This window comes from Gossypium raimondii, chromosome 5, assembly GCF_025698545.1.
Source record: "Gossypium raimondii isolate GPD5lz chromosome 5, ASM2569854v1, whole genome shotgun sequence".
In the NCBI taxonomy this organism is placed as follows: Eukaryota; Viridiplantae; Streptophyta; class Magnoliopsida; order Malvales; family Malvaceae; genus Gossypium; species Gossypium raimondii.
The window spans coordinates 6,025,940-6,038,603 of NC_068569.1; the positions used below are offsets into that span (position 1 = coordinate 6,025,940).

The 12,664-nt window shown below is 35.8% G+C and overlaps 1 protein-coding gene across 2 annotated transcripts; it reads left to right on the forward strand.

Moving 5' to 3' along the window:
* Nucleotides 1-1,919: 1,919 nt before the first annotated feature.
* On the forward strand, nucleotides 1,920-12,645 carry LOC105769467 (serine/threonine-protein phosphatase BSL3). 2 transcript variants are annotated; one of them, XM_012590120.2, is made up of 22 exons: nucleotides 1,920-2,075; nucleotides 2,328-3,120; nucleotides 4,089-4,149; nucleotides 4,231-4,309; nucleotides 4,426-4,505; nucleotides 4,590-4,684; nucleotides 4,775-4,874; nucleotides 5,265-5,334; nucleotides 5,778-5,879; nucleotides 5,976-6,057; nucleotides 6,638-6,817; nucleotides 7,893-8,157; nucleotides 8,257-8,497; nucleotides 8,566-8,736; nucleotides 9,926-10,164; nucleotides 10,362-10,446; nucleotides 10,553-10,651; nucleotides 10,735-10,934; nucleotides 11,029-11,104; nucleotides 11,458-11,593; nucleotides 11,691-11,830; nucleotides 11,946-12,645. In XM_012590120.2, exons 2-22 carry the CDS (start codon nucleotides 2,655-2,657, stop codon nucleotides 12,027-12,029), a joined length of 3,051 nt encoding a protein of 1,016 aa, XP_012445574.1. In that variant the 5' UTR covers nucleotides 1,920-2,075; nucleotides 2,328-2,654; the 3' UTR covers nucleotides 12,030-12,645. The 2 variants fall into 2 exon arrangements, with proteins under 2 accessions (XP_012445574.1, XP_012445576.1); XM_012590122.2 differs by having other exon boundaries at nucleotides 1,946-2,213.
* The last annotated feature ends 19 nt before the right edge of the window (nucleotides 12,646-12,664 follow it).

Below are 12,664 nucleotides of genomic sequence, written 5' to 3' on the forward strand. Positions count from 1 at the left end.
TTTCATAATAACTGTTAAGCTTAAATGCCAATTTTTTTTCATGAAATAATTAAAAGAATTAACTAAGTCATTGTAAAATAGTTAAAATTAATAGCCAAGTCATTACACCTCATTTTTCATTTCAAAACGATGCATTTTCATTTTTTAACTATCACATCGTAACGATTGTCAGAGGTTTTGACATAAAACTAAAATTTAATATTTATTGTTTTATTTTTGTAACAATATATCTATAGTCTATACTATATTTAAGATATTGACTGAGTTGATACCACCCATCAAATATAGGGCTGAGCAAAGAAACAGATAATATTGAAAACTATTTTGAATAGATGTATTTGGTTCGGTTCAGATTTTTATTGTTCAATTTAGTACATGAAACTTGTTTTATCAAAATCAAATCGAATGAAAAAAATGATGTTTAAAGCAATAGTCCTAATAGAATAATAAATTCACCATTTCAATATTTATATGGACTAATTCATTTAACCCTACTACTACTACTATTATTATTATTATTATTATTATTATTATTATTAACAACTAGATATAATTATACAAAAGATAAAGTTATGAAAATATTTCATAAAAATTTATAACATTGTAATTTTATATTAGGAAAATAGTTTATTAAACTTTATAATATTTTATTTATAAAAGAAATAGCTTTTCACAATTACATATGTTTGATAGTTATGAATTCAATTAATTATGTGACATATTGTAATCACTCAATTATAATTAATTAAACTAATAAAAAAGACAAAAATATCAAGTATATTGATGATTTATGCGTTAGCGCTCCTTTTAACAACTTTGAATGACTTATAAACTTAAAATGGTTTTTAAGTAGTCTTATTGATGGTTATGATATTAATTTAATTATTCAATTCACTTTATAAATATATAAATGATTTTTTAGGCCAAAATAAAGTGATAATTGATTTTTTTTCAAAGCCCAAATTTAGTAAAAATCGTTGAACTAAACTGCAATTATCGATATCGATTTTTATTTTATATGTTTTCAGTTTTAGTTTCAAGAGTGAAAAACTGGATGGAATGGTTTGATTTTTTTTCCCCAAAAGTCGAACTAAACCAAACCGAATACACCCCTAATCATATGGTCTCAATTTAACAAATTTCAAAAAAGTAATAAATATTATTTTGAGGATATTTTTATCTTTTTTATATTAAATATAGAATAACAAAGCAATAAACATTATTTTAAAGATATTTTTACCATTTAATATAAAATATAGAAAAAATTATATATATTGAGATTTCAACCTAAATTACTATAATTTTTTCAACTTTACCATTTGAATGAAAATCATATTTAATTTTACATAAATTTAAATAATTTTATTACGTAATTATTTATAGTCACATCCTAATGCCTCGTAATCCTATATTTTAATATCATATATGTTTTTAAATATTTTAATTTTTATATCACATTTTCGCACCAAACATTAAAATATTAGTTCTTCAAAAAAGTATAAAAGAAATCAAATCACATTGCACTTTTTTCTCACAGAAATTTGTTTTCTCTTTTTCTATTTTCACCATACAAAATGGCAAACTAATCCTTAAAATAAAAATGCTCCTAATTTCCTATTTACAGAGTGGAAAATGGCACTTCCACGTATCGTCTTGCACAGTCGAGCGTGATTAACAAAACATGATCTCGCGCGTGAAATTTTGGATTCCTCCTTAATAGGTGGCAAAAAGGAAAAAACTCCTTGCAAATAGGAACCGGTAATCACCGTTAATATTTTAACCCCATTATGCGTCCTTCCGGTCACCCTTCCCCGCATTATTCACGTCTCGAAGAGGACCAAGACGGCGCCCAAGTCCTCCTTCCGTATACCGGCTGCTCCCAGTAAAAATTAAAAAGCAATTAAACAAGTTAAATTTCATTTATCACAACAAGTTAAAGATATTTTTCTTTTTTTTTTTGGGGGGTTTTGTTGTTGTTAGAAAGCTTTGAAATTGTCTCCGTTCCGTTTTCTTTCCTTTCTAATTTTCCGACAGCTTCGAGGATTATAGAGGGAGATAAAAGGGAAAAAGAAAAGGTTCGAACGGAAAAAAAACTGAAAAAGGAGTTGATTTTTTTTCAAATTTTCCCCCTAAATTTTCGTTTCTTTTTCCCGGAAAAGTAAATATATAATCTTTTTTTCTGGAAAGTGTTGTGGATTTTTTTTTCTTTCGAGGTGATAAATTCATGATCAGAGTTAGGGTTTTCAAAAAGTCGAATTAGCTTTCATTTTAGGTAGCAGATCTTGATTTATCTCAATTAAGGCTTTTTATTTTGATTTTTGTTTCAGCTCTTTATCTTCACCTTTCACCACTACTTATCAATCCATCCGGTGAAGACCTTCCGCCTTACTAGGGAAGCGGCGGCGGTCTTGCCCGCGTGGTGACTTGTTTCGCGAGCGAAAGCCATTGGCGAAGAATCTTCGGCTGACAATTGCATGTCTTCCGCATCCTACTTCATACGTATTCTTCCATTAAGACGCAGTAAATAAGTAAGCGGTATAAGCCAAAGCTCAAGCTTACACCGGCAATGGAAGAGCATTAGCGTAAAGGAAAGACAAGCTGCCTCTTTATTTACGATTTGTTGAAGATAGGGATTAAATTGGAAATTTAGAGGAATGGATGTGGATTCGTCGATGGTGTCAGAGACCGATCACGATCAGAATCACCACGGAGCTATGCAATCCCCGGCACCAATGGAGAGGGAACAACAGCAACAACCACAACAACAAAACCAACAAGTAGAGAACCAGGCTTCGACACCGGGACCTGGTGGATCTCCGCCTTCTTCGGCGCAACAACAGGCTGCAGCAGCCGCGCCTGCTGCTCAAGGACAGCCGCAAGCACCAGTGGCGGGGCCGAGGTGCGCTCCCACTTATTCGGTGGTGAATGCGATTATAGAGAAGAAAGAAGACGGGCCTGGCCCTAGGTGCGGGCATACTCTAACGGCTGTGGCAGCTGTGGGGGAAGAAGGGACGCCGAGCTATATTGGGCCCAGGTTGATTCTGTTCGGTGGTGCCACGGCACTGGAAGGGAATTCTGCTTCTGCCGGGACTCCATCCTCGGCTGGAAGTGCAGGCATTAGTAAGTTGGTTTTATTTCCTTTCTTTTTTATTTGATGTTTCTGTAAGAAGCCCTTAATGAAAATTGGCTATTCATATCGATGTACGTGTGAGCACTTCGGTGGATTTAAGATGCGTCTTCTTTAAACCCTGCAATTTTAGCTCCCGAGGTTCATATTTCGTTGTGGATTAGTATTAAGGTTCATATTATTGGGTTGATGAAGAACTACTACTCCAAAGAGTAAATGGGCTATATCTAAATAAAGAATAATTCTAATGAGGTAAAGATGTGCCAAGGTAAGCAGAAGGCTTCTAGTTTATGGAACAAAAGATGAATTCTCTTAGGTTCTTCTTTGTTGAATGCTACTATGTTAAATGAACTTTTTTCCCCTTCTATCTTAAATAGTAGTAGAATACTAGAAGTATAGCCCCTTATTGAATCTTGTGTTAATTTACGATTCAGTATTTATCATGGAGGTAAGAATTCAGTTTTGTATTCTGGAGTGCTTAAAATTTTAAATATTCTTGGTTTTGACTCACACTGCAAATAAAACCTGCTTTGATTCCAAAAATAATATGCCTATATTCTCTGGTTGTTATATTTCATTATTTGTTATTTTGAAATATTCATGCTCCTAATGCTCGAAAAATAGAAAACCTCTTAGTTCTTTTGAGATACTCATGATATAGTGGCATTCATTATGATAGCACCATGAATTATTTAGAGTCAACACATCATGCCTCATGTTGGTTTTATATATCTAGTGCAAAAGTCAATGATGTTTGAGTGATTTCAAGTAATAATGTATAAATAGGACCTTCTTTAGCTTTATTTAAATTCAGTGCCCTCTACAAATCTTTGCAACATATAGTATGTCAAGGCTAATTGTTGTTGTCCTCTTTCCCCCTTTTAACTGTCTCTTAAGAAAACTTCTCTTTGTTGGGGATGATTTCATGCTTTAAACTTGTTTTTTTTCAATTAAATTGCAGGACTAGCAGGTGCTACTGCCGATGTGCACTGTTATGATGTGTTAACTAATAAATGGTCTAGGTATGCCTAGGACTAAGGCTTTATAACTGCTGTTTTACTTTCCTAAATTCATCTTGACTTGTACAATAATTTATCTCATAGAATCACACCCTTTGGAGAGCCACCTACACCAAGGGCAGCACATGTGGCAACTGCTGTGGGAACTATGGTTGTTATTCAGGTTAGTACACACTGTGGAATTTTATAGTATTTCTTTTTTCTGTTTACATATTATTTGGTTAACTTCTTTCTGCTGCAAGAAGTAGTTCTTCATGGGAGGCTTTTAATTTGACTCAGGGTGGAATTGGCCCAGCTGGTTTGTCTGCTGAGGATCTTCATGTTCTTGACCTCACACAGCAACGACCACGGTGGCATAGGTTGGGCCTTGAAGGTTGCATGTGCATGCACCTTATTTATACATGACAATGGGTTATTTGATATGAATTTCAATTGTATTTCAGGGTTGTTGTTCAAGGCCCTGGGCCAGGGCCACGCTATGGCCATGTGATGGCTTTGGTAGGGCAAAGGTATCTCATGGCAATTGGTGGAAATGATGGTAAATAATCTGTTATTCTGATTTTATTTTCATGTACGATATGATTTTCTAATTAATTTTTTGTTGAACATTTTTGTGTATCTTTTCTAGGAAAACGACCTTTGGCAGATGTATGGGCCTTGGACACTGCTGCCAAGCCTTATGAGTGGCGTAAATTGGAACCTGAAGGGGAAGGTCCACCTCCTTGCATGTACACCCTCTCTCTCTCTTTCCCCCTCACACACACACACAGAAGTGGTTTTTGTGGGCCAATCTTAGGATAGATGGTTCTATTTTTATGGTTCCTGGTCTCTTAGAAAGTGCAATATGCAAGATATGAACCAAAATGAATGTCCCTTCTCTGATATCATATTTATTGGTATGCCCATCTTATCATGGATGTGGTTGCACATGATTGATATTAATGTATTTATATGTACTTCCTCCTTTGTAACATTGTTAAAGCTTGTAGTCTTGCTTATGTTCTCAAAGACATTGGTGTGAAGCATCCTATATGATTATTGTTCTTTATTTTTATTTATTTGATGATTTATTTGGTGATTGTAGATTAGCTCCTTGTTGACAATTTTTATTTGACTAGGTATGCTACTGCAAGTGCACGATCGGATGGCCTTCTTCTGCTCTGTGGAGGGAGAGATGCGAACAGTGTGGTGAGTTGCAAAGTCCCCATTCTGTTGTCTAGAGTTGGTAAATGTATGACATAATGTATATATGTTTTTGAATTTTGGTTTTCTGCACAATATAGCATAAGATTTCATGACCTATAGTTTTATCGTGGCATTTCTTATTGCTTTAGGGAAGCGTTTCCTTATTTAGTTGGGTAAAACTTAAATTCATCTGAATAAATTTTGGCACTAATTTCAATATACATTTTATCTATGTTGATAGGAAGAAAGAGGCATTCTAATGAATTCTGAAGAATTTGAAAATAATAGCAATGAAGATATTTTAAAAGATTGAGCTGAGATGCACGTAAATGGTGTCTTAATTTTGTCCTTTTGTTCTTTTAAAATGTTTAGATCCCTTTTTACCCTTAGATTTGCTCAATCTGTTCTTTGCCTGTGGTTTCTTCTCTCTTTGATTCTTTTCTCAGCCATTGGCAAGTGCATATGGACTTGCAAAACACAGGGATGGCCGTTGGGAATGGGCAATTGCTCCTGGTGTTTCACCATCACCTAGATACCAACATGCTGCTGTGAGTTTTTCTTTTATTCCCTTCACTCATTTTTAAATAATTCAGTCTATGAATTCTTCTAGTTATATGAATCACATGAACATACTATGTTTCTAGGTCTTTGTCAACGCTAGGCTCCATGTTTCTGGTGGGGCACTTGGTGGCGGACGCATGGTTGAAGACTCATCAAGCGTTGCAGGTACTTGATATTGTTCTTTTTAATGTCTCGACTTCTAGTGATGTGCTGTGCTAGCCGTTTTACTGGTATACTATCAAATGTGGGTTTGTAAAAGCTTAAGGTTTAAAAGTAGTTTTTCAGGTGAAATCTGTTATAAACTTCCCAAATGTAGGTTGTTCATTTTGCTGGAAAAAAGATGCAATGGTAGTGTAGACTTTAGGGAACAACTTTTCTTAGATCTGAAAGTTGTCCACCCTCTTGAAGTTTTCTGGTTGGTTCCTCTTGCTCTCTCTCTCTCCCCACATCTTGTGAGAAGTCATATTCAAGTTCATTAAGATCTTCCTGCTTGTAACAACAAACTAAAATTATTATTGCCATTTGATATCTGAATGGTATTTTACTAGGAAGTTTCAAAACTTATTTCTGGAAATTTGTTAAACTTTCACAAAAAAGCAGGACATGTTTAATTTCTTAATTTATTATTTTAGAATAGGAAATGTTAACTGATAATGTTGTATCAATGATCATTCAACCATTTATTATCGTGGAAACACTGTTTTTGTACATCTAATAGTTCCCAACTTTTTCACATTTCTTGTAGTGTTGGATACTGCCGCGGGAGTTTGGTGTGATACAAAATCTGTTGTTACTAGCCCAAGGACAGGTAGATACAGTGCTGATGCCGCTGGTGGAGATGCTTCAGTTGAGTTGACAAGGCGTTGCAGACATGCGGCTGCAGCTGTTGGTGACCTAATATTCATTTACGGTGGTTTACGTGGTGGTAAGATATCCTTTTATTCTATAATATGTGCACCCAATTGTTTTCTAGCCTCAGCATTGAGTTATCAGTTACGGATTAGATGCATATGCCTTTACGTTGTGTATTGCATGCTTAATCTAGAATGACATATCACCCCAAGGCTTGTCAGTGTATATATTTTGAGGAATAATGGTGTTTCTCTCTACACATAATTTTGTGTTGAATTTGTCAATTAGTATTTGTACATGTGATAATTGACGCATTATGAGATTCTCATCTGGTTATTTAGGATTGATCATTGCATTGGTTTTATTGAATGATCCTCCTAGTTCTCATCCTTTTAGCTCTTTAGCAAATGCAAGTTTTCTGGCTGATGCCTTGTGCTTTAAGATTGTTAAGATAGAAGTAACAGACTCTTTTATGGAAGTTTAATGGCTAGGTTATGTAGTTCCTCGCTTCCAGGTAAAAGGTCATTTATATTTGGGCTGTGATAGATGATAGCATGTAGGAGAAGAAAGGCATTTAATGGGAAGAGGAAGCTTGGTTTTGATATGGCTTGGACTGGATGGGGTGTATTAGGAAAACCCTCTTGGGATAGCAATATGGTATTAAATGGGCTGGTATGAGCTGTGAAAGTTTAATCCTTGCTTTTGTTGTTATACATTTAAATATGACACAAGGACATTGCAGAATTTGTAATTTCATAAGCTGGTTGTAAGGACCAAGGATTGATACCAGGGATAGCTCTGTGGCCTTGGTTCTTCCCCACTTCATGTTGAAGTTGCACTGTTGGCTAAAATTGGTGAAGAAGGATTTTGTTTTGTTCTCTGTGCATTGTCCTAACTGAAAATGTTACTCTTTACTTATATTGTCATTTAGTCGTAAGAGAGACTACAAAAGTTTTAATTCATCTTGTGGGTTGAAAATTAGAGAAGTTTATTTCTTTAAGATCTCTGTTTTCACGGAAATTTTAATTTCTTTTCATTTATCATAGAGTTTAAGCTGCTGCTATTTTTTGTTAGTTAGTGCAAATCCATTTGAGAATCAATATTTGATAAATTTTGTAGTTCGGTAATATGTTGTATTTATGCTGTAGGGGTGTTACTTGATGACCTACTTGTTGCTGAAGACCTGGCAGCCGCTGAGACAACCACAGCAGCTTCACATGCTGCTGCGGCAACTGCTACTTCTAATGCACGATTACCCGGAAGGTATGGATTTGTTGATGAAAGGGCAAGGCAAACAATGGCTGAAGCAGTACCTGATGGATCAGTTGTGCTTGGAAATCCTGTTGCTCCCCCTGTAAATGGGGATATGTATGCTGACATAAGCACTGAGAATGTCATGCTTCAAGGATCCCGGTAAGCTACCACTGTATGCTTATTGTTGTTACTTGGCTCTTGAATGGTTAAGCCTCCTCGTTTAATTCAAGGAGCTATATAATGTGGTATGTCTTGCAGGAGAATGAACAAAGGTGTTGACTATTTGGTTGAGGCATCAGCTGCTGAAGCTGAGGCTATAAGTGCCACACTTGCCGCGGCCAAGGCGCGACAAGTTAATGGAGAAGTTGAACTTCCTGATAGGGATCGAGGGGCTGAGGCTACACCTAGTGGAAAACATATGTCTACCTTGATTAAGATGCCAGATTCTACTGGATCAAATAGTGTTGCACCTGCTGGAGTTCGGCTTCACCATAGAGCTGTCCGTATCAGACTATTGGCATTGTTTCTTACCCATGACTTTGTCTGATGTTTTCTTTATGCCAACAGGTTGTTATAGCTGCAGAGACTGGTGGAGCTTTAGGGGGGATGGTCAGACAGCTTTCTATTGACCAATTTGAAAATGAGGGCAGACGGGTTAGCTATGGGACTCCTGAGAATGCAACTGCAGCTAGGAAACTATTAGATAGACAGATGTCAATCAATAGTGTCCCCAAAAAGGTACTAATTAATAGCCTTTGTTTTATTTAATTTGGTGTGTGTGCATAGCACCTTCGCATTTTGGGGGTAATTGTTGAATGTGTCTCCAAGTGAAAGATTTGAATAGTAATACCAGGATCTGCAAGGCTGTTGCCCAAAACTTCAAAGACTAACCCTTAAGAATGATTTCTCTCTATATGAACGGTTTACTTCATGGAGTAAGATATTGTTATAGCATTTATCTTTATTGCAATGTGATTGATTATAGTTTTAGTCTTTGAGGTTTCTTAAGGTGAATCTTTTTTATTTTTATAGACGTGGTACTTAATAAATTTAGGATGAGAGTATCTTTTTAACTTTCAAATAGAGTTGTTTTTTTTTTTTAAACTTTCAAGTGAAGATGACAGGTTTCTCCCATCTTTTTATCCTAGGGAGAACAATTATCCTCCATAAGGCTTTGCTTGGTATGAAGGATGGAAGGAGTGAGGATGTAAAATTTTTAATCTATAAAGGAGTGAGGATAGGAAATATGGCAAGATTCATAACAGCTTCCTACTTTATAGCTTGACCGTTAAAATCCTCACTCCTTATCCTTCATGCCAAGCTGAGCCTAAATGTTCTGTATTATTCCTGAGGTGGTTACTTCCCTTGATGCAACATGGAGAGGGGCAAAGAGTAAAAAGCTTGAGTGGCTATATATTTTTGGATTTTCCAGCTGAATACATCTCATAGCAGTGAAAAAAAAACATTCGAAAAGCTACAGATTATTTTGCATATTATTATTTGAAGGCCAGATTTCATCACCATACTCTCAATGCATTATAAATCTTCTCTTTGCCTTGCAATCTATAGCAATGCACATTAACATGTTATTGTTGATTTTCTGATAAATTTCTTCTGTTATTAGTTCTATGTTGCTTGGACGGAATTCATCCTTGAGATTTCTCTTACTATAATTGGATTACAGGACATAAAAATCCAATTTTTTCTTCAATATGCCAGTTTTATAATGTAATTAATTCTTGTACGATGAACCTCAGTTGTCATTTACAATTGGTCCCTGAGATACTAGTGAGTGTTACAGCTGATAGAAGTTACTCTTAAGAATTCAATTTAGTTATGCTCCTATTAGATATTTCAAATGCTTCACTCAAGCATCTTTAAGAGATCCATTTGTTCTACTATAATGGTTTATATTTCACTTTCCCAGGTCATTGCACATCTTCTGAAGCCTCGTGGTTGGAAACCACCAGTTTGTCGACAGTTTTTCTTAGACTGCAACGAAATAGCAGATCTCTGTGAAAGTGCTGAACGAATATTTACTGTTGAACCAACTGTTCTACAGCTGAAAGCTCCTATTAAGATTTTTGGTGATCTACATGGTCAATTTGGGGATCTTATGCGTCTTTTCGATGAATATGGTGCACCTTCAACAGCTGGGGACATTGCGTAAGTGTTTGGTCAAAATATCTTGTTTTCTGAGGGCACTTTATCAGAGTGATTTTTCAGCATACTAAGGGTTTCAACTGACCTCTTAATATCTATAAATACTATTCTCCTCTCGTGTATAATCTGCATGCCCTGTATTGTATCTTAAATCTTACATTTTATTTATTTGATACTAATTTTGTGTAAATTACTATCAGGTATATCGATTATCTCTTCTTAGGGGATTATGTGGACCGGGGCCAACACAGCTTGGAGACCATTACTCTTCTGCTTGCATTGAAGGTAATTATAGAAGTTCGGTACTTTTACTATCTTCTCATGCTCACTTTTACTTCCTATTGAAGTTGAGACAAACCATGATTTTCATATAATTATGTTAATGTTGCAGGTTGAGTATCCCAATAATGTACATTTAATTCGAGGGAATCATGAAGCTGCGGATATCAATGCACTTTTTGGCTTCCGGATTGAGTGTATTGAGCGCATGGTATTGTTTCATGCATTAGAAAAATGTTGGTCATGCTTTGTATAATAACATTTAAGTTGCAAATCTGATGGCTTGTGTAACAGGGTGAGAGAGATGGAATATGGGTGTGGCACCGCATAAACCGTTTATTCAATTGGCTTCCTTTGGCAGCTCTAATTGAAAAGAAAATCATTTGTATGCATGGTGGCATTGGTCGGTCTATAAATCATGTGGAACAGATTGAGAATTTACAGCGCCCAATTACAATGGAAGCAGGCTCGATTGTTCTCATGGATTTATTATGGTTAGAGCATGTTATTGTTTGTTTTGGTCATGAAATATATGGTATTCATTGCTTTAATTTGCTGATGCATTCTACATCCATTTTCTTACTCCAGGTCTGATCCAACAGAAAATGATAGTGTAGAAGGGTTGCGACCAAATGCTAGAGGTCCAGGGTTGGTTACTTTTGGGGTGAGCATGCTACTTTAAAACTACAGCAGTTCAAGTCCTTTATAGCTACATGTTGCATTGATTTGAATATTTGAGAAGTACTTAGATGGGCAATTTGATTGTCGCTGGCTGGTTGATCTCCTTATTCTACCCGTAAAATTGTATCTCTCTCCCTTCAACAGCTTTAGATGGAATGGTGCTACCCTTAAAACCCTTGAAAGTTAAATGCTTTTGACTTGGGATTCTTGTTTAAATTGCTTCTGTGTTCCTTTTCCTCCTTGCTTTTGCATGTCTATATCTAAGTAAAACAGTCTTTGTTGATATCTCAAGTGCCAATTTTGCTAATGTTTTGTAAATGGTTTTTCCTAATGCAGCCTGATCGTGTTATGGAATTCTGCAATAACAATGATCTCCAGTTGATTGTTCGTGCTCATGAGTGTGTTATGGATGGTTTCGAGCGGTTTGCCCAGGGACACTTAATTACCCTTTTCTCTGCTACCAATTATTGTGGTGTGTCCCTGACTCATGTTTTAATTTACATACCTTTTGTCTATCAGGTCCACAAACAATTTAGCCTTTAAATTTTGCATCATGCTTGTCTTTGTAGGTACTGCTAATAATGCTGGTGCAATCTTAGTTTTGGGTAGAGATCTTGTGGTAGTTCCTAAACTCATTCATCCTTTACCCCCAGCAATGTCATCACCAGAAGCATCCCCAGAACGTCATATAGAAGATACATGGATGCAGGTGCTTCCTCTTTCTCTTTGTTAGCAGTAATTGAACTTCTGCTATCTCTGCATGATTTTTACTTGTACTACATGGACTGCTTTAATGATGTTAATTTTTGTGTTTATGGGATCAGGAGCTGAATGCTAACAGACCTCCAACACCAACTAGAGGTCGTCCTCAAGTAGCAAATGATCGAGGCTCTCTTGCTTGGATATAGTAGATCCTTCCAATTGTTTCTATATACATACTCATTCAGGCTCATGCTATACCACATGGGGATTCTGGTTTTCTGGATAGAGCATGCTGCCATATACAGGCATTTTCCTAACTTGTAATCTCTCCCATTAGAAGTTAGAAGGGTTTACAAGATTTTGGTTTTTCGCGGTTTTCAGCAGACTATAGGCATTGAGATCATGAAAATGATACCAAGTTCCGGAACCAGATTGCATACGGTGTAAGTTAGCTTTTCGTAATGTGCTTAGCTTTTCGTAATGTGCTGAAAGTTGCAGTTCGGGCTTCTTCTGTAAATTGAGCCACAGGCAGGTGGAAAGTTGGCAATTGGGTGGATTCTTCAAATGGGTTGGTAGTAATATTCACATTTAGTTTATATATTTATATATGTATATTCATCATTTTAGGATTAAATATTTTTCGGTCCTCCTTTGAGGTCCATTAATGTGATGATGATGAGAGATAAATATAATAAATATATGTGTATCATATAGAGGGCATAGCTTGGTGTAATTTTCATACTATGTCTGTGTACAATGGTGTAATGTTTTTTGTGTGAAGATAAAAGAAACCATAGTAAACAACACGAGAAAGTTTAGGAAGGTGTGATCGTCGTTTTTT